This window comes from Euprymna scolopes, chromosome 28, assembly GCF_053919585.1.
Source record: "Euprymna scolopes isolate OS-2025 chromosome 28, ASM5391958v1, whole genome shotgun sequence".
Lineage (NCBI taxonomy): Eukaryota > Metazoa > Mollusca > Cephalopoda > Sepiida > Sepiolidae > Euprymna > Euprymna scolopes.
The window spans coordinates 900,947-922,655 of NC_136509.1; the positions used below are offsets into that span (position 1 = coordinate 900,947).

General features: G+C 35.7%; 2 protein-coding genes across 2 annotated transcripts in view; one reads left to right on the plus strand and one right to left on the minus strand.

Moving 5' to 3' along the window:
* Positions 1-17,576, minus strand: part of LOC145249428 (3-hydroxy-3-methylglutaryl-coenzyme A reductase-like) — a 182,568-nt gene extending 164,992 nt beyond the window's left edge. Inside the window, exon 1 of the mRNA XM_080110981.1 lies at positions 17,408-17,576. The gene's annotated coding sequence lies outside the window, so the exon portion shown is untranslated. The remainder of the gene's footprint in view (positions 1-17,407) is intronic.
* Positions 17,577-17,817: 241 nt separating this feature from the next.
* LOC145249427 (serine/threonine-protein kinase PLK4-like) lies at positions 17,818-21,631 on the plus strand. The gene has a single exon (XM_080110979.1). It carries the CDS (start codon positions 17,959-17,961, stop codon positions 21,034-21,036), a length of 3,078 nt encoding a protein of 1,025 aa, XP_079967105.1. The 5' UTR covers positions 17,818-17,958; the 3' UTR covers positions 21,037-21,631.
* Positions 21,632-21,709: the final 78 nt, after the last annotated feature.

A 21,709-nucleotide genomic window follows, 5' to 3' on the forward strand; every position in this document is an offset into this window, starting at 1 on the left:
ACCCTAATTTACCTTATATGTGCTTCCAGGTTGCACTAGCTTACACCACTACATTTATATTTGCCCTCTATCGCTCCCACAACAGTGGTGTTATTATCTTTAAGAGCATATCTGAGAAAACTGACCACATCCTGTCTGCTCATCCTTCGGCTAACATTCACATTTACAGTGACTTCAATGTCCATAATGTGGGATGGCTGACTCACTTAAATAAAACCGATGACGAGGGGAGGTTTTGTCATGATTTTGCCATTGCCTATGACCTCACTCAGATTGTTCACGAACCAACCCGTGTGCCCGATACTACCGGTCAATATGCAAGCCTTCTAGACCTTTTCCTCACAACTTCCCCTGAGCTGTGTTCCGTTCTATCTCCTCTGGGATCCTCTGACCACTCTGTTGTAGCAGTTGAGATAAAAATGAAATGCAATAAGTCTTCAGACATACCTCTCTACCGTACTGTATATCGATACTCTATGGCTGACTGGGATAGCTTCTGTACATTCATATCTGACCTACCTCTGCATTCCATATTTAAAAAGGATGTGTCCTCTATAGTATCAGACCTGACCAAATGGTTAATTGTAGGCATAGACCGATTCATACTATCCAAAAAATTCCAACAAAAACCTAACAGCCAGCCATGGTTCTCCCCTGAATGTGCTGCTGCTATCGCGCACAGAAATCACTTTTTCCATAACTACCAACGTAATAGATGTACTGGGACTAAAGCTGATTTCAGGACTGCCAGCAACCACTGTAAAAGAGTAATAAAAAATGCAAGAGAGCTATATGCTACATCTGTTAAATCCAAAGTAGCTGAGCAGTGGCTTGGTTCCCACCAGTTCTCGCAAATAGCAAAGAGCATCTTGAACAGAAGCATGCGTTCTATCTCAACTATCATCAATGGACCTGAGGTCATCTTATCAGCATCAGACAGGGCCAAACTATTTGCCAAGAACTTTGCAGCTAATTCTACCCTATGCGACAATGGCCATCAACTTCCTGTATTTCCTCCTATAACAGACAACACGCTAGGTAACATACAAATATCTGTGCGTGAGGTTGCCAAGCAAATCAAGAACCTAGATTCCAGTAAAGCAACTGGCCCTGACGGGATTCCAGTTATAGTGCTGAAAAAGCTCCAACCAGAACTTGCCACCATACTTACAAAACCGTTTAAGTGTTGCCTTAAGGAGAAGTGCTTTCCAACACCCTGGAAAACCTCATCAGTATGCCCTGTATTTAAGAATTCAGGGGAAAATTCATCTCCCTCTCAGTACAGACCAATAAGTCTCCTGTGTCCCATGAGTAAGTTGTTGGAATCCATATTAAATAAAGAAGTAGTCAACCACCTCAGCAGAAACAACCTTCTTAGTGGCATGCAATATGGTTTCTGCTCTGCAAGATCTACAGCAGATGTGCTAACGGTTATATCACATAGGATTAGTGAATCTCTTGACAAAGGTTTCCTTTCCAGGGCAATTGTTCTTGATATATAGAAGGCCTTCGATAAGGTATGGCATAAGGGCCTACTTCACAAGATTTCCAGCTACGGTATTACTGGAAATGTTTTCTCAATCAGTAAATCATTTCTCTCTGAGAGGTTCATAAGAGTAGTGGTTGATGGGTAGAAATCAGAGGCCAACAGTATTAATGCTGGAGTCCCCCAGGGGTCCATACTGGGCCCAACTCTTTTCCTGATCTACATCAATGATCTCCCAAAAACACATACTTAAATCATTCGTTGACATCTATGCTGATGGCACGACCATCTATGGCAACACATCAAAGGCCGTAAATGACAATGTTCTCTCTAATTCTCTCTCCTCTGATCTCAAGCACGTAGTACAGTGGGGGAAGAGGTGGCTGGTTACTTTTAATGCATCCAAAACCAAGCTTCTATCTTTACATCATCAACGCTCTGATCCCTATCTGGCATCAATTGAAATGGATGGCTCTCGTTTTGGGGAGGCTCCATGTTTTGACAAGCTTCTGGGTTTAACCTTTACTCCTGATCTGAAATGGAACACGTACATCAAATCTGTTGCCAGGGACGCTGGGAAAATGGTGGGATCCTTCTACTGCTCCAGAAAATATCTCACTACTGATGCAATTCACTATCTGTATAAAAGCCAAGTACGTCCAAAGATGGAGTACTGATGCCACATCTGGGCAGGAACTGCTAAAAACAGCCTATCCTGCCTTGACAAGAGTACAAAATAGACTTTGTGGCTTGGTGGGGGATGCCCTTTTCTCTTCCCTGCAGCCTCTCTCCCACAGAAGAGACGTTGCAGCCTGTCTTTGTTTTATCGTTATTTCCATGGCAAGTGCTCGTTTGAGCTCCAATCTCTAGTCCCCCCTCACCAATCTTTCACGAGAAACACCTCTCTGGCTGAAACTACTGTCAATAATTTTCCCCACTCTTTATCTGTGCCTAAATCCAAATGTAGATTCCACGAGCAGAGCTTCTTTCTCAGAAGTGCACGATTGTGGAACTCTCTTCCGTTCGCCTGTTTCCCACCTGACTACAACTTGGATGTCTTCAAATCCAACATAAACAAATTCCTGACAAACCACCCTCTTAAGTAAGACACTCTATCAAATCTCCAATACTAATGATTACTACAATACTATCTCATTGATTACTGTACATGCAATAGCCCTTATCCTTGAGTGGCCTCCAGGCCTTGATAAGTGGTGACCCCCATGTAAAAAAAAAAAACGCAATAAAATTTACTTTTCTACTTACCTGCATAGTTTTAATCTTCTGAAAGCGTTTAGTAGTTTTTGTTTGTTTGTTTTTGTTTGAAAAATTGTTTTTTTACCTTAATTTAGTTGAATTCATCAGTTAAAAATGGTAGTCGATTTTTTGGTGATTGTTAATTACAGGCTTACAAGATAATAAAAAAAAAACTTATTGAATGACCACCACCTCCGAACTTATGGTTAGTGATAACGTAAAAGTTTTCTTTTTTTTGTTTTTACTATCTATGGCCTGAAAGTAGCGACAAAAAAAATTTTTTTTTTTAAATAAATAAAAATAATCACTATTTTTGATTGATGAATTCGGGCAAGTGAAAGTAATGCAAGAAAATTTGAAATAAAAAAAAATTTAAACATTTCGAGAAGATTAAAATCATGCAATTAGGTAGAAAAGTAAACTTTATTGCATTTGGTTACAGTTATTCGTTGCATATTTTATTTCCTCCCATTTTACGCTGTTAACATCATTACCAGATTGTTTTTGTTTTAGAAATGGAGAAAAAAGTGAAGCATGCATGGTCCCTCATGAGTGCACAATGAACGAGGCATAAAAACAATGACTAAGTTCAGCATTTGCTCCCCACCTCCCATTTAACCCCAAAAGTCTCCAGGGGATGTCAAATCCTGGTGAAAATGAACAAACGGTGCACTTTTAGGCCTTAACATATGTAAATTTAAGTTCTGCACTATGCAAAAAAAAGAAATCATCAAGTCCATCATTTGCCCCACCCCTCATTTAGCCCCAAAGATCCCCAAGGCCTTAACATATTTAAATTTGAGTTCAGCATCATGCAAAACTGCTAAATAGATATATACAGAAAATTTTGGACAAATATGGTAAAATAGTCCTAAATATTCCTCTCAAAACTGCAAAACATACCGCTGCTAGTATGCTACGTATATCCTATAGATACTTTACCTCCAAGGTGACTGCCTTTGTCTGTTTTGCATGACACACCTTTTTTCTTTCTTTTTTTTTTTTAACACTACCCCAAACCCTATACCCTAACGTGTAAGTATACAGTACTGCTACTTAAATCCTCTCTCCTCCTGATCACTAACTAACCAACTGCTCTATTTCCTAAGTTGCCATTAAATCTAATCCATTGCACATAACTTAGAGGGGTCCTAACTCTCAACCCTAAGCCCCAATAGACTGACTTTTCGTAAATCAATACACATTAACACCTAAAGATTTCTTAGGCATGCTTCTGATTATACTCTTATCGCATAACTAAGCTTCTAAGTAAATACTTACTAGCCATAGTCCTATACATAGATAAAAGATAATTCTATAATGAACAGCAACCCTTAATATCTTCTTTTGATAGGAGATAGTATTGCAATAATTTATGCACAAACTGAACCGGAACTAATAATACAAACTTCCGGATATTAAGAGAAAGGCGAAGTCATCTTCCTTTGTTAGAAGTCTGAAGACAACATACTCAATGTCTAAAATTCCATGCATTCGCATACACTAAAAACATGCCACTTATCCATGCATCTATATTTTAATTATACTAACAGAATATGCCATAACTTGTATCTTCCAAGTATACCTGTACTAAACTGTACTCCAAATCAAATGTTCTCTTGTATCTATATTGAGCATATATCTTATCTTTCAATCGTATTAAATACTCAGTTTGGGCACCAAATTTTAATTTCTGATATTAAGTAGATCTTGCCTTAACATGCTATCCTATTTCTGAACTTACAAAACTATATCTAACCATACATTAACTCGTCTCTCTCATACCAATGCTGTTGCTCCCATTAACAATGAAAATTGAAAGCATACTAATGTCCTTCTAATCACTTTGAGGAGTATAATTTTTCAGTAGATGTTAACCTAAATAACCGATTAATATTAACTACCCATGAAGGGTCGCAAAAATACCTGGTTTAGGACCCAAGCGCGGGGTGAATCTTCTCAGTGCTGATGGACCCGTAGATCTTCCCAGGTCATCCGTCTAGAAGGAAAACTCTGAAGCTAAACCTAGGTGTGGGGGGGGGGCCTTCTTCAGTCTTGGACGACAACCTTCCTAGAGCTGGTGACTCAAACAAATCATCGGTTGGCAAACCTAAACTGCTTAAGGAGATAGGCTCTGTGTATCATATGGTTATCATACTCCTCCTTTGCCTATTAGCCAAGCATAGAGGTGCTATCACAGGGACTCGTCAGAATCACCCAGTGGTTGACCTTGTTTTCTGACTAGGGCAATGAACGCTGTTTTTCCCCCCGCTCCCACCACATCCCATCCCCCTAAACTGGACACTGTGGGGGTGCTTCAGTATCATATATGTCAGCGCAGTTGGACTGGGCCAACTTTGCCAAATGGATTGAGAGTACCGGATTGACAGTTTCCTGGATGCTGTTTCCGACTGATAGTACATGAGCCCTAACTCTTTGGTAGCGCTTAGAGCGGCTGCTCCATCACAGTTGTCTAATACCGGGATGTTTGTAGTGCCATGTCCAGAATGGAAAGGGGCCCTACACTCATCCCTGGTGGGCTTTCCTGAGGCCACAATCCTATGGGTGAGGACAGCTGATGGTCTACTTGTGTTGCATGTCTGATATTCTGCACAACCATTTGTCCAGCACCCCTCACTCACTCAACCTAACTGAAACTGAAATTAAATAAAATAAAATGACATCTCAAGCAAAAGTTACATTTAAACCAGGACCAAACTCAAAGAAAACCAACCTGCCTCCTCCCTTGAGGCTTGCATTTACGAATATCTGCGGGCTTAGAACTAACTTAGATGATGTTGAATCATTTCTCCTTTTAAACATCCCGGATATCTTAGCCTTAAGTGAAACTAACCTTCACTCCTGCATTCCCTCTAACCACTTTAACACGCCTGGTTATCCCCCACTCTACTGTAAGGATTCGGACACACATATGCATGGGCTTGGAGTCTATATTTGTAACACCCTCCCCCTAACTAGAAAAATAAAACTAGAATCAGACGACCAGGCCTTTATGTGCTTCAGACGAAATATGCAACATAATATTAGCTACTTGTATTTTCTCTACCGCTCTCTCAACCCAGGACTGTACCTTAATAAACAAAGTCTCTGACAGCATAGATATAGCACTCTACCTCAATACTAGCACACAAGTACATGTATTTGGTGACTTCAATGTCCACCACAGTAACTGGCTTGGATTCTCTAATTACACAGACGTAGCTGGTAGCACAATACATAGCTTTTCTATATCCCATTCCCTATCTCAGACGGTTACATTTACAACACAGTTCCAAGACCAGCAAGATCAACATGCCTCACTTCTAGATCTATTTCTGACACAAGTTCCCGATGATTTTACAACAAATGCCCACAGCCCACTCGGGAATGCTGATCACACTGTGATAATGGTAGAAATCACCCTAAATTCTCGCCCTAAAACTGAAGACCCACTACTCAAAACAACGAGGTATTACAAAAAGGCTGACTGGGAAGCCATCAGGGAACTCAGATGCCCCGTGGTGAAATATCTTTTCTCTTCCAGCTGAACAGTGTGCAAATGAGACCACTGAATGGTTCAAAACTGCAATTGAAGCACATGTTCTCACACGGAAATTCTATAGCAAGACCACTCTCCCCAATAGTTTACTTCTGCTTGTGCAGCTGCCATTGCTCAAAGGCAGCACGCGTTCCGCAGATTCTACCGAAATAAGTCCAGTTCAAACAGACAGAAATATATATATAGAAGCTAGAAATAATTGTAAGAGAGTAATAGCGACAGCTAAGACAGATTACACTGAAACCAACATAAACAAATTCCTGATGAATCGCCCCCTTAAGTTAGACACTTTATCAAATCTCCAATACTAATGGTTGCTACGATACTATCCCATTGATTGCTGTACACACAATAACCCTTATCCCTTCTGGGCCTTGATAAGTGGTGACCCCCATGTAAAAAAAAAAAAACACCAGAAAATGCAGAAATTAGGAACCCGTGATTTTTTGAAAATCTTCAAAAATGTAGTAAATAATGGGCAATCAACGATTCCCCACTATCAAATAATCATGAGGTTGCTTGCATGGCAACCGACAAGGCTAATCTGCTTGCCAGTCGATTTGCCTCAAACTCCACACTGGACCCGGCACACCAATCCCTCCCCAACTTTCCTTTGCGGACAAACACCACACTAGATGATTTGAAAATCACCCCTTCTCAGGTGCATTGTATCATAAAAAACGTAGACACCTCAAAAGCATGTGAACCAGATCTCATCCCAGCTGTGCTATTAAAAAAATGCTCTGCTGAGGTTGCTCTAGTTCTCTCCAAACTTTACAATAGATGCCTTAAAAAATCTTGCTTTCCCAACTGCTGGAAAACCGCTTCTGTGGTACCAGTCTTCAAGAATTCTGGTGAAAGAACTAACCCACTAAATTATTGCCCCATTGGCCTCCTCCCACTTTTCGCCAAAATATTTGAGTCCTTAGTTAATCAAGCCCTAGTCCAACGCCTAACAGCTGCTAAACTCCTGACCAACAAACAATATGGATTCAGGCAAGCCCGTTCAACAGCAGATATCTTAACTGTATTCTGAATGTATATACCGTTCACTGGACAAAACAGGGGAGGGTAGAGTGGTAACACTTGATATATCTAAGGCTTTTGACGGTATGGGACGATGGTCTTCTAAGGAAAATTAGATCATATGGTATCACTGGAAGAACACAATGTAATTAAATCCTTAAGTAAGAGAAAAATCCAAGTTGCCCTCGATGGTCGTACATCTAAACAATATGATATAAATGCGGGAGTACCTCAGGGGTCTATCTTTGGACCTTTATTATTCCTGATATTCATAAATGACCTCCCTGATAAAATTATTTCGGAGATGGGTATATTTGCCGATGACATCACTATCTATAACAGGCACGAGGGGAAAACAAATGAACACATATCTAAGAAAATGGCAGAAACACTAGAGGATGACCTCCAATCTGTAGTGGAATGAGAACAAAGATGGATGGGCACATTCAATGCTGCCAAGATTAAGTTGGATTAAGCATTAAGTTTAATAAAAATTTTCACTAAAAAATAGTATAATTGAAAAAACTATTTTATATGATTTCAATGATAACAATTCTCGCGGAAATTTCAAATGTAATATATTTTCCTTGTACGCATGAACGTGTAAACATCAGCGTAAGAATTTTTTTTTTTTTTTTTTTTACTCTGTGGAAAATGAAATTAAAATTAAAGGCAACCATGAAGGAAGACTGATTCGTGTAAGGGACGTAACTCTACTTTTACTCAGATTAGATTATACGATAAATTGGGACGCTAATTATAAGAAAAGAAAGATACGACCATTTTTTTGTTTCAAACGGAAAATGTTTTTTTCAACTACTTTATTTAATGTATCCAAAAAAAAAAAAAAATGGGTCTGTTTTACAATCCACATCGATACGAAAAAGTGGTCACAAACAAATATATCGAAAATAAATGTTATCAAAGGCAAGATAAGTTACTCTTCTACCTATCTGAAAAGTTTTTAGTGGTTTTACTCAAATGCATATAGTGTTATGTGAGAACAGGAAATGTGACCGCGAATTGACACCTAAATATTTAAAGTTTTGATAATGACTTAAAAATTGAAATATATACAAAATACTGTTAGAAATCCCAATATATGTTACTGCAACATATATTGGGTGGGTTTCTAACAGTATTTTGTATATATTTTTTTGGTGTTAATGCACTTACGATTTAAAAAATAGCGCGGATCAGTATTTCCAAGTTTAATTAAAGTTTTAGATGTTTTTTTATTCAATTGTAAGGTTGAAGTACAGAATAAGTACAAAACACCCTACCCTCCCCATGTTAAGAATGGCTTTTTAAATAATGTTATTATTTCAGCACGGATCAATAAGTGCATGACTGTATGAGTACTTTTTTTTTTTATTTTGTTTAGTTTTCGTAACATGAAATAAAGGGGGGAGAGTATACCTAAAAAAATTCCCCTAAGATATTTAACGAAAACTGCTTTTCAAATATAAGTTAATTGACGTTGTTTTACAATTTGTCATTGTTCTGTGGCAGACAACTCTCTTTGACTGCAGTTTAATTAACCGTTTTTCTGTAAGTAACGCGTCAACATTAACCGAGCAGAAGAACCGTTTAATATTTCACAAACCTTCTGTTTACATTGGAAGGGGGAAGCTCCCCGCCTCTCCACCAATATAAACCGAATGTGTGTAAAATATTAAATGGTGGTTCTGCTCGGTTAATGTCGGCATGTTACTTATGAAAAACAGTTAAACTGCAGAAAGCACCTATTAAAAACTATACAAGTTCTATAATTGAATATTTCCTCACCACAAAGAAAGAACGAAAAACATAAAAGTATGTTTTTGTAAACCGAAACCGCTTGTGTAAATTTACTGACAACATAATAAGGGTCCTAAATTATGAGATGAAAAAAATGAATAAATCTCTTAATAAAAGAGAGTTGTCTCCCTCATAATAATGACAAATTGTAAAACAGTGCCAGTTAAATTATAAATAAGTATCGAAAATTTCATGAAAATCTGACCATTGATTTTTGCTAGATTTTTTAAACAAGTTATGATTATAATATTAAATTAGATTGCAGTTACATCGTGTTATACATGGGAGGGGTAAATTTGTCGCGCCTGTCGGAGGTCATTAATGAACATGTATCGCTGTCACATTTTTGCATTGTCTAACTATCGTAATATTCCTAAGTTTTATTAATTCCCTTATTACCTTAGTAGCCGCTGTCTATTAATTTGTTTACGGTTTTACGACTATGGTTAATAAAGGGGAGGAAAAATGCTATTTTTTTCCACAAACCCTAAGTTCGACTGGCAAAGTCGTTAAACCACAGGTGATTGCTTAAAAAATCGTGTAATTTTACCACTTTCTCACTTATATTTACTTAGGGGTTAGTAAAAATTTGGTGATCATTATTGTACTTGACCTTTTTGTTAGGAACAAAGTGTAGTATCTGGTCTGATGCTACACACTTCACATGTTCTTCTGTCCTTGGTCAGTGGATGAGAAATCCTTCATGACCGAGACAATTTTTTATTTTTGTTACTATCCAGAGTGTCGCTTTTTGGGGACCTGGATTCTCCCTACATTAAAAACTGACCTTGTTTCTAACTTTGCCATCGTGGGGAGGCAAGTAAAAAGGAACATTAATTGATACGTGTTTGAGACAAGTTATTTCCCTTGATATGACAAGTTTGTCAGTCTCAAGTAAAACAGATTTAACAATCTATTGCGTTTTTTCTTCACACCTCACTTTTCTATACAAACACCGTTAATGTTCCTGATGGAATTGATAATGTGTTAAAAGTCATAAAAACAGCATGTCCTTCCTTACTCTTAGTACTAATCCTAAGTTTGGGTGGTAATATGAAAAAAAAAGTAAATAAAAACAAACAAAAGAAAAAGCTTTGCACGCGACGTGAGAGTAAACTGGACTGTTCAAAATCAATTTCATCATAAAAGTCACAATATTAGAATTTTTTAAAAGTGTATTAAAAAGTGGGTGCTTGTTAAGATAAAGTCGACAAATCGATTTTTTCAATTTGTGGTTTCTAGCAAAAACATAACTTATTTGTCATGTCGAAAAGAGTAGTATATCCAAAAATTACGAAAATTTATCGAATAGAACAACTGCTATTATGTTTTTAAAAAATCCATCGCTGTTGTCTTTAAAAAAAACTGTAATTAAGGGGAAATAAATATATCCCCTGTAATCGCGATCTTCAAAGTGTTTAAATTGAGGGAAAATGCAATTTTTTCGTAAAAAAAATATTTATAAATAATTTTCTACTGGATAAATTTTCGTAATTTTAGGATATATTACTATTTTGGACATGACCATTAAGAAAGTACTGTTTGTTTTTGCTTAAATCCACTTTTTTTTTTAAATATAAATCTGTCAAGTTGTCAACTATCTTAACAACAAGCACCAAAAATGTTTTAGTTTTCCTTTATTTTATTTTTGATTTCAATACATATTTGTTTTATGATAAATTACAAATAATAATAATAATAATAATAATAATAATAATAATAATAATAATAATAATAATAATAATAATGGTTATTTATTAAAATTACGTATAAACGAAAAATGCAGAAACGATCACGTCTGATTTACAAAATAATATTTTTCGTTTCTAGTCGTAAATTTTTGCGGTCAACGAAAACAGCACAAATTAATCGAAGAAAATGCGAAAATTTGTTTTGCGAAGAAAAAAACAATTCTACAAAAATTCGCTAAAATATCCTTCATTTATTTATTTATTTATTTATTTAATAAACATTATTTAATTAGCAAACACTTCAAAATTTTCGATTTAAATCAAACATATGTGATTTTTTTTCTAAACTTTTCACGCGAAATTTGTAAGTTTTTATTTTAGGGTGTTATTTACATTTTAATTTATTTAATCATCAAAATTCATGTGAATTTTATTCGATTAGATAAATTAAATTTCAATGAAGCGAATCTGCAGATAATTCGACTGTTTGGTCAGTATTTTTTATATATTATTAAAATGTATAATTTCTTAACTTTGACATTGGTTAACAAAGTCAAAAGTTTTCGCAAAGTCAGATACATTGTGATGTCATAAATGCCCTTTCCTATTCTGTTTTCTTATTTTCTCTTTACGCCCCTTTCTCATTACGCCTCTCTCTTTCTCGTTTTTAATAATTTACATCATTCCAAGTCCACAAATAAGTCCCAGGGCGATAATTCAAGTTCATTATTTTATGAACTGGTTTTATCGAGCTTTCTTGGCTAATCTCTTTCTGAATTTGTTTATAAAAATGGCGACTATATTTTTCCGATCTAGTTTTAATTGTGTCGTTCCACGTGTACGACGAAACACATTTTAACTTATTTTTTTAACGTAATTTGTATTTATTGTTTTCTACCAAAATTTGGTTTCAGTAAAAATAAAGGTGTTTATACAAAGAAAGGCGACAAATGGATTTTTAAAAATAAGATTGTAGAAACAGGGGACATAACTCAGATTGCTTATTTTAGAAAGCATATTTTTTGATTACTTTCACTTTCTACTTTGTTCGTTATTTACTTTTTCATTAAAAAATATTTTTGATATAAATTTATGAAAATAAAACTAGAAATTATTCAAATTTTAATAATTTTAATTAAAGCACTGTTTTTGCTGTTTTTTTTTTTGTTTAACTAAATTGGTACTTATGCATTTATTGTACCACGTTAGAAAGCCATTCTTAACAGGGGGTGGGGTTTGTAACTATTCTGTACTTTCACCTAACAATTTAATATTACCAAAAAATATCGTAAAGCCTATATATATATATATATATATATATATATATATATATATATATATATATATATATATATATATATTAGTTAAACTGTTGAAAATATTCAATTTTTAATTTAATTAGTGTTTCTGCTGTTTGCTGTTTAATTAAATTCATATTTCGGAACTAATTGTTTTTATTATTAATTTTTTGTTAAACTGATTTATCTCTCGCGTTAGATCTGTTGTCTTTCTTTGTACAAGCACCAAAATAAATTGTGCTTGTATTAATATCACAACTTATTTCATCGTAAATAATTTAGGTGACTGAAATAGGAATTAACCTAATTTTCACGTATTCTTCTTACAAATTAAATCTTCCCTTTCTTTCTAATTCAACGTAACCCGCATTGTAAAACTTTCTTACTACTTGTAACTTGCTTTATTTGAAACACTTGACTTGTTGGTCCCCCAACAAAAGGAGGGTGGACCTGTAAATTCACCCTTGTCCGCATTTTCTCAATAACTATGCTTTGGAATTTTTTTGAAATTTTGCACAAACATTAAGCCTGATATGAGTAAAAAAAGTAAAAGAACGGATTTTCCAGGAAAATTCCGGTTGCCCACTCTATGGGTGCCTTTTGGGTTAAAATGGCTAAAATTGACACTTTTGTGCTTATCAAAAAAAAACTGATGACTTGGATTTTTATAAAACTTTCTGAAAAGTTGTAACTAACTGATTTCTATATAATTTTGTTTGTCTATACTTCGCGATAATTCTTGGGTGTGCCCCAGGGGCACTTTTAGAGCTAATAAAAACACTCCATTTTAAAAAAAAAAAAAAATTTTTTTTTTTTTTTTAAATTCAATTTTCACTTAAAACAAGGCACAGTGCCACTTTGAAGTAGGGGGCTACTATTGGGGACATAATTTGCGGGGGCATTATGAAGGGAGATGAGTAGAAAGATGTTTGTTCACATTACACTTGAACTTCTGCATATCAGTACAGTTGGGAAAGCAGAATCCTGGAAGGAAGTTCCAAAGACTTGCAGTTCTGGGGAAGAAACTATTGAGGTAAAAGGCTTTCTTACACCTAGGGATCTCTACTGTGACTTAGTTGCTTGTTAGGTTTGTCGGGGTAGTCACGTCGAGGAGGTACAAATGCTTGCAGTTCGTCAGAGCATTCACCATTAAAGTATTTGTAGAACAGGGAGAGGGATGCAACATTTTGTCGATGGAACAGAGTCTAGATGACAATTCGGGACCTATCAGGTGAGTGACTCTCTTTTGAACCCTGTCCAGGAGTGAGAGACAAGCAGCAGATGCACCAGCCCAAATGTGACAACAGTACTCCATACATGGGCGAATGGTGGCCTTATAGAGGTACAGGATACTTTCAGGCGTAAGTAATTTTCTAGCACGGTAGAGAGAGCCCACCTTCTTTGCAGCAGCCTTGGCAATGCTCTCTATATATTCTAGTTCATGTTCCCTGTAAACGTTAGGCCGAGGAGTTTAAAGGAAGTACTTTCAGGCAATGTGTTCTTAGCTATTGCTATTGGTGGTAGAGAAGGTTTATTGTAATTATTGAGGGAAACAAGCTTAGTCTTGGCAGCATTAAATGTGGCCTTCCATTTTTGTCCCCATTCCACTACAGATTGGAGGTCTTCCTCTAGTGTTTCTGCCATTTAGATATGTGTTCATTTGTTTTCCCTCGTGCCTGTCATAAAGCGTGGTGTTATCAGCAAATATACCCATCTCAGAGACAATTTTATCAGGGAGGTCATTTATGAACATTAGGAATAATACAGGTCCTAGTACTCTCACATTTATATCATATTGTTTAGATGCACGACCACCGAGGACAACCTGGATTCTTCTCTTACTTAAGAAGGATTTAATTACGTTATGCATTCTTCCAGTGATACCATATAATCTGATTTTCCTTAGAAGACCTTCGTGCCATACTCTGTCAAAAGCCTTAGATAGAGAAATTCATTTTACTTCAAGTTATATTGATTTCATTAACATGGATTTTAGGGGCTTTTTTTTTCCTGTTTTTTTTTTTTTTTTTTTTTTTTTTTAAATTTTGGCAAATTTTTTTTACCTACTCCACCTTTACACTCAACTTTCAAATCACGACTTTTCTATGTTTTCGGGCATGCTGAAAACGAATATCACATCTAAATTTTGCGCAGAATAATATGCTTGCGCATACAAACATGGCCACCAGTAAAATCATAAGGGATTACATTGCATAATAAAGGTCTTAATATCAGGAAAACTACTTGTCTACATAAAATTTAAATGTAATATTCGTTTTCAGCATACCCGAAAATCTGCAAGTCATTTTAAAGATGAATGTTAAGGAAGAAAGGAAATTAAAAAATTACCATTTTTTTTTTCAATCCACGATGCTTTATTTTCATAAAAAAAAAAGCAAAAATAAATTCATGTCTACAGTATGGTAGCCTTCAAATCTAATTGTAAATAAGTTATTGTTGAACCGTCCACGTCCACTTAATCGAATTTTGTACCCAACTTACACTTTTAACGATTATTATACTACCACATTATTACATTCATTAACTCTTATCCCCGAGTGGCCTTCGGCCCTTGATAAGTGGTAACTCAACTGTAAAACAAAAAAAAACTTTAAATAATTTGGGCAAAAGTGTTTTTGTTTACCAAAATACATTTTCGCTCAGATCTAAAAAAAATATTCATATTCTGCGATTGTTACTGAAAAAAAATCATTAAAATTGGTTGATTTCGTGAATTCTGGTGAATTTTTAAATGATGGGAGGGGAGAGATTTTTCGTTTTTTAATATCCTTGCTAAACTGCACAAGCACTTAAACTTTTTTTTAGTAAAATAGGTATTTCCCTTGGAACAATGAGTTAAGATTCCGAATTACATTTTGACCCCTCCCATCATTTAAAAATTCACCAGAATTCACGAAATCACCCCATTTTGGGTTTGTATTACTGTACACATAGATTCGAAAAAGTTGTCAAAAAACAAATAAATATTATCAAAGGCAAAATAAGTTACTTTTCTACCAAACTGGATACATTTTTTTTTGTTTTTATTCAATGTAACATGTTTATTCAGCTCGAAAAACATGTAGTGCTTACCGATGTATTGGAAAATTCAAAATGGCGCCCGACACTCTCTTTAACATGGTAAGTTTGGGAAAAGGTGTTATAAATAATTAACTAGACAAAATACTATTAAAAAAACACCGAATATATGTCAACTTATGTCACGGTAACATATAATGAGCGAATTTCTAACAGTATTTTGTCTAGTTTATTATTTATAACATCTTTTCCTGAACTTACCGTGTTAAAGAGAGTGTCGGGCGCCATTTTGAATTTTCCAATACATCGGTAAACACTGTATGCTTTTCGAGCTGAATAAGCATGTTACATTGAATAAAAACACGAAAAATATATCCAGTTAGGTAGAAAAGTAACTTGTCTTGTCTTTGATAACATTTATTTGTTATATATTTGTTTTTTGACAACTTTTTCGAATCTATGTGTACAGTAATACAAACCCGTACAAGCATCTAGAAAAATTACAATATCATCGTATTTTACGTATTTTTTCGGCCATCGTTAAGAATGGCATTTTTTTGTTTACAAAGCAATTTGGCCGAAGTGACGTCAGACAAATGTTAAGGTATGGATGACTAATATAATATAGCTTTTTTTTTTTTTTTTTTTTTTTTAAGTTTTTCTCCAATAATGTGTTTCTGGACTGTTTTCTTTTAATCAAACAAACAAACAAAAAAGTTCCTAAATATATTTAAAAAAAACAAAAAAAAAAAAACGAAATAATACATAACATTAAACAAAATCTCATTGAAAAAAAAAAAACGTCTAGAAATATTTTCTTATAACAGTTCTTGATGTAAAAAAAAAAAAAAAAAAAAGTAATATTATAAAACTTTGTTGCCCAAAATGTTTAAACATTTTTTATGAAAATATTTTTTAATTGGGTAATTAAAAGCAAAATTGAACTTTAAATTAATTTTAACACCACCAAAAAATAAATTAATTAATAAAAAAAAATGGTAATGCACTTACTGATCCGCGCTATTTTTTTAAATCGTATTTCCAAGTTTAATTAGCTTTATGTTTGTTTGTTTTTAATTCAATTGTAAGATTAAAGTACAGAATAGGTAAAACACCCTCCCCCCTCCGCATGTTAAGAATGGCTTTTTAAATAATAACGTTATTATTTCAGCACGGATCACTCTCTGAATGAGTACCTTAATATCAAAGTCAGGGATTGAGGAGAAAGACAGAGGCGAGAAATAGTCGCAATTTTATTAAATTTATTTATAAATATTTATTTTAGTTTTGTGGGTGCAGGGAGTTTTTGCGACCATCGAAAACAGCGCAAAATTGGTAAAACCGGATTTTCTTTTTATATATCGTTTATCGTCTTTTTTTTTTTTTTTTTTTTTTTTTTTTTAAAGGTTTATTTGTAATTGTCTTAAAGCATTGATTTCTTATGATTTTACCAAACAAAGTACATTTACCTCGACGGTCGTTATGAAACGATCCCCACTATTTATTTTATTACTATCGGGGTCAACAGTCACCACTTATCACGCCTAAAAGCCACTCAGAGATAAGGGTTAAAAAGACAGAAATGACTGCCAGCCTGAAGATGAGGAACATTATGGGAGTAATAACATGGAATAAACTGCGGTCGACTGTTTAAGACATACGGTGTGTGTGACAAAAAATTTGTTGACTTTAGGCCAGACTTGATTCAAATAGTAAGGGTTACGGTTTACTAATAGATGTATAATTATTGAATTATATTCTCCATTAAACAAATTAAATCTAAAATTATTAGCAAAAAGTAAAAATAAACATAAAATTGGTCAAGAAAAAACAAACAAAAAAAAAGACACGTGGACCAAGACAGTGAAAAGAAGACACAATATTAATCCGTTTTAGAAAGGACATTATATTCTACAAAGGATTAAAATTTATACGGATTGAATCTATTTTTTTGCAAAAATTAAATTAATTCAAATTTAAGTTGCTTTTTTTTTTTTTTTTTTTTCTTTTTTCTTGGGTTGGTTTAGTTTCGTACGTTAGTAGTGTAGTAGTAAACTACTAAGTTAAAAAGTGAGGGATCAATTTACAAACTTGAAACAATTAAAAATCAATCCCCCATTTTATGTCCCCCTAGTTGTCCGGTGTGTTTACACGGAGAAATCGGACTATAAAAGAGAATGTTTAACAATAAAGGAGTTTTCGGAAACGACGAGACGGATATAAAAATAGAAGAATACAAAATGGCACTAACCAGTCGGGGGGAAATCTTCACAGAATGAACGATTTCATTGACGAAAAGCATTATCTAAAAGCTAAAAAGTAAGCATTTGGGCACTTTTCTCCTCAACGGATAGATTACCGTTAAAAGGTGTAAATGGTCCAATGGCAGCGACGTCAAGGGAAATAACTACGTGGAAACCGAACGTTAGAGACTACGATATATGGAAGCCCATATGCGACACAATCATCACAAGTGGAAAAGAATTTTGGTTAGTAAATTCTGTAATTTTTCCAATATAATTTAAAATTTTATTAGAAACTAATTTTTAAATGCATAATCAGGAATTACTCACAAACTTTTTAGATTAAAATGTAAAGATAATTTAGTGGATAGTTATATTGTTACTATTGTGACGTTCCATAGCACGCTTTAGCCAAATTCTAATGTTTTTCAAATATTTTTACATGTCGAGGCGCGTCCTTTGAGTTTGTACGAAACATTTGTTTCTCTCTGATTTTACGATAATGTTTGGAGCTTTCTCTAGCCTTTAGCGATGTGGAATTTGACGAGAGGATTAAATAATGGCAGTTCCTTACAGTTTTGGCGAGAAAATCGAAGATTACAATGTATTAAATCTACTTGGCAAAGGCGGCTTTGCTTGTGTATACCGTGCGAAATGTCGCCGGAGTGGACAAGAGGTCGCGATCAAAATGATCGACAAAAAATTGATGAAAGCGGCCGACATGGCGAGCAGAGTCCGGCAAGAAGTGGAGATCCATTCCCGGATGAAGCACCCGTCTATTCTCGAGTTGTACACGTATTTCGAAGACCAAAACTACGTTTATCTGGTCTTGGAGTTGTGCCACCTCGGCGAGTTGCATGGGTACCTGAAGAAGACGGTCCTAAACCAGAAACTTCGGATGGTCCTGTCAGAGCAAGAAGCGGCCACCCTCATGGAGCAGATCACCAATGGTTTACTCTATCTTCATTCCCATGGTATCTTACACAGGGACCTGACTCTAGCCAATTTACTTCTGACCCGTTCTTTACACGTAAAAATCGCCGATTTTGGTCTGGCCACCCGACTGGAAATGCCGGATGAAAAACACTTCACTATGTGTGGTACTCCGAATTATATATCACCTGAAATCGCCATGAGAACATCGCATGGACTGGAAGCAGATGTTTGGTCCCTCGGTTGTATGCTGTACACCTTCCTAGTTGGTCGACCCCCGTTCGATACAGATGCCGTCAAAAGCACCCTAGATCGTGTCATCCAGGCTGAATACGATCTCCCGGATCATCTATCACCCGAGGCGAAAGATCTGATTCAACTTCTCTTACGGAAGAACCCAAAGGAACGGATTCTCCTTTCGGATATTCAGAAACATCCGTTCATGCAAAAACGACACACTGTCACTTACAAGCATCTACCCTGTCAGAATTACGTGGAGGCCTCCCTGGACAGTGGTCAGGGTACGATGAGCACAGGCACGAACAGTTGGACCCGAAACAACACCTACTCCACTTCCAGACACCGTCCTGTGCTCGGTCTCCCCATCAAAGAAATCCAAAGTCAACTTTCTGAGCAGGATTTCTACAAGACGGAGCTATCAACCGAAAATCATAAGGTATTTTCTCAAAAAGCTTCTAAACGTTACATTCACTATGACATTCACCCTGCTTCTGTAGGTAGCTCAACCATTGGCACCTTTCCAAAGGTGGCCCCCAACAATGGAGAACTTTCAAAAAGACAGCCCAATGATTTTAAAAACCCTGTTATTTATAATGACATAAATACAAAATCCTCTTTTCTTCCAGATAATTATTATCAAAGAGTAATTATTGAAGATAAATGCCTTAATTATAATAACAATAATTGTAATAATAATAATAATACTCCTTGGAGTAAATTTCCAAACGAATATGGTGAAAATAACTTTAAACACTCCAAGTACCAAGAAAGTTCTGGGAGCTCTTCAAGTATATCATATAGTGGCTCTCTCTGTAGTCGCAGTGCCAATTTAACACCGCGCGACCCTAGCTCTGCCAACCAGCCCAATTTATCTGACCACAGCAGTAATAGTAATTCCCTTTCTATAAAACATGGGGCAGGTTGTACAACATCAGATATTTCATCAGAAGGCAGTAACCCTGAAATAGGGTTTGAAAATATGAAAAAAGTATTAACACTTGAAAATGGTGACTGTCACACCAAAACCTCTACGAGCCGAGATCAACAATCAGTATTTCCGTCAAAAACAGATACCATTAACAGATCTTACAATTCACAACAGAATCCATCTACAAATAGCAAAAATTCCCAAAGTGCCACAAACAATTTGCTAAAGGCATCTAACCAATCTCCAGATAACGAATATTCCGTCCCAAAACCTCTGTCATCTCCGCTTTCTTCGAACCGACTGAGACCGATCCGACAACGAACAAAGACCGCCATCGTCAGCATCCTTAACACTGGTGATGTGTGCTTGGAGTTTGTGAAAACTCGTAACAAGGAGGAACGTGTTGCTGAGATTTTCTTAATTTCACCTGACGGTCATCAGGTAACAGTTTACCAACCAAATGGCTGCTCTGGATTAAACACTGGCATCCTACCACCACCACCTGAAACGTCGGATAACATCACCAAAAAAGTATTCCACCTCGAAACACTTCCTGACAAATACCAAAAAAAATATCATTATGCATCGAAGTTCGTTAAACTGGTCCGATCGAAAACACCAAAAGTGACGTTATATACACAGAAAGCAAAGTGTATGTTGATGGAGAACTTTCCAGACCCTAATTTCGAAGCAGACTTTTATGATGGTGCCAAATTCACTCTTTCGGCTAATGGCATTCGAATCATTGAAAGCAACGGCACATCTCTTCTTTTAGAATCCGGCGAGACTGGTCAGCGCTTTAGTCAAGAAACGCAAAATCTGTTGGCCTATGTGAAAGAGAATCGCCAACGTTGCCTAGAACTGGAACGTATGATAAAAACTGTGGAAGCAGCATGCAATTTGGAAGAGAATCTCTTCCCCGTCATCATTGGCCGTAAACCGACCAATGTTGGCCCAAAACCTAATGTGGATGATGAGACAGAGAGCGGAACTCAAGAAAATCTAAAGGTAACGAACAATGCTGATATCTGTCCAACAGACATCGTAAGCACTGTGGTGAGTAACAATCATATGGAAGCCTCTGCGTTGACTAGCAGTCGACCTAATAACACTATACAGACTAAACAGCATCCATCAGCATCATCATCATCCTCATCCTCATTGTCCTCCTCCTCTTCTTCCTCTTCATCACACCCTCCGGCAGTGGCCGCTTCCTCTGTATCTTCCAACAATAGCAATGGCTTGTCATCTCAAAGTGGCCAAAACAACAGAATAGTTCGGCAGGTTTTTGTTCCAGACGTTGGCTGGTCCTTCCAACATTTGAATGGTGAAATTTGGATAAAATTTAATGATGGTGCCCAGTTAGGTGTGAAACCTTCTGGACAGTCGTTTAAATATGTGGATATTGAAGGTAAAATGACACGATATCAAAAGACAGATGTTTTACCAAATTTTGTCAAAAAGAAACTTGAAACCGTTCCTATTATTGTGAAAAGTCTCTTGTCGGATACAAAACCCCAGCACATACCTCCTTGAAGAATCTTGCTGCAAATTCACGGAAACTTTTTATAGATTTTTGCCTTTTACTTTAGGTGAGGTCATCAATTCCTCATCGAAGCTTTCTCCGCAGAGTTTTGCCTTTGGAAAATTTATTTCCAAATTCACAAATCATTGACATTGAATGGCTTCTTTAACATCCTAGATCTGTTACTCTTCCAGAATCTATCTGATTCCTCATTCCGTCTTCCTTTTTCTACGCTGAAAATTTTATATGTAAATTTTATCATGTTTTCATGGCTATTATTACATTTTTATGTTATACATAAAACACACGTGTAACATATATTTCAGGTGATCACTTTAATGGAAGTCATCTTCACACACATCTTCTTTTCAATGTTTAACACTGGTTTTAAAACCTGTCGCACATAAAAAACATTTGTATGAAAAAAAATTGTTTTAAGACATGAATGTGGATTGTGAATGTCTATCATACGTACATATGTGTCTATGAAAGAATTTAATGCACCAAAACCCTCTTTTTCCATTTCTCTTCACATTCTTTATTTTTCATTGTAATTCTATTGACCATTCTGAATGTTTTCACCTTTTTTTTTTTTTTTTTTTTCTTTTTAAATAATTTCTTTCTCATTCTTTTTACATTTCCATCCCTGTATCATTTTCCCAGTCTCTCAGGTCGGATCAATTT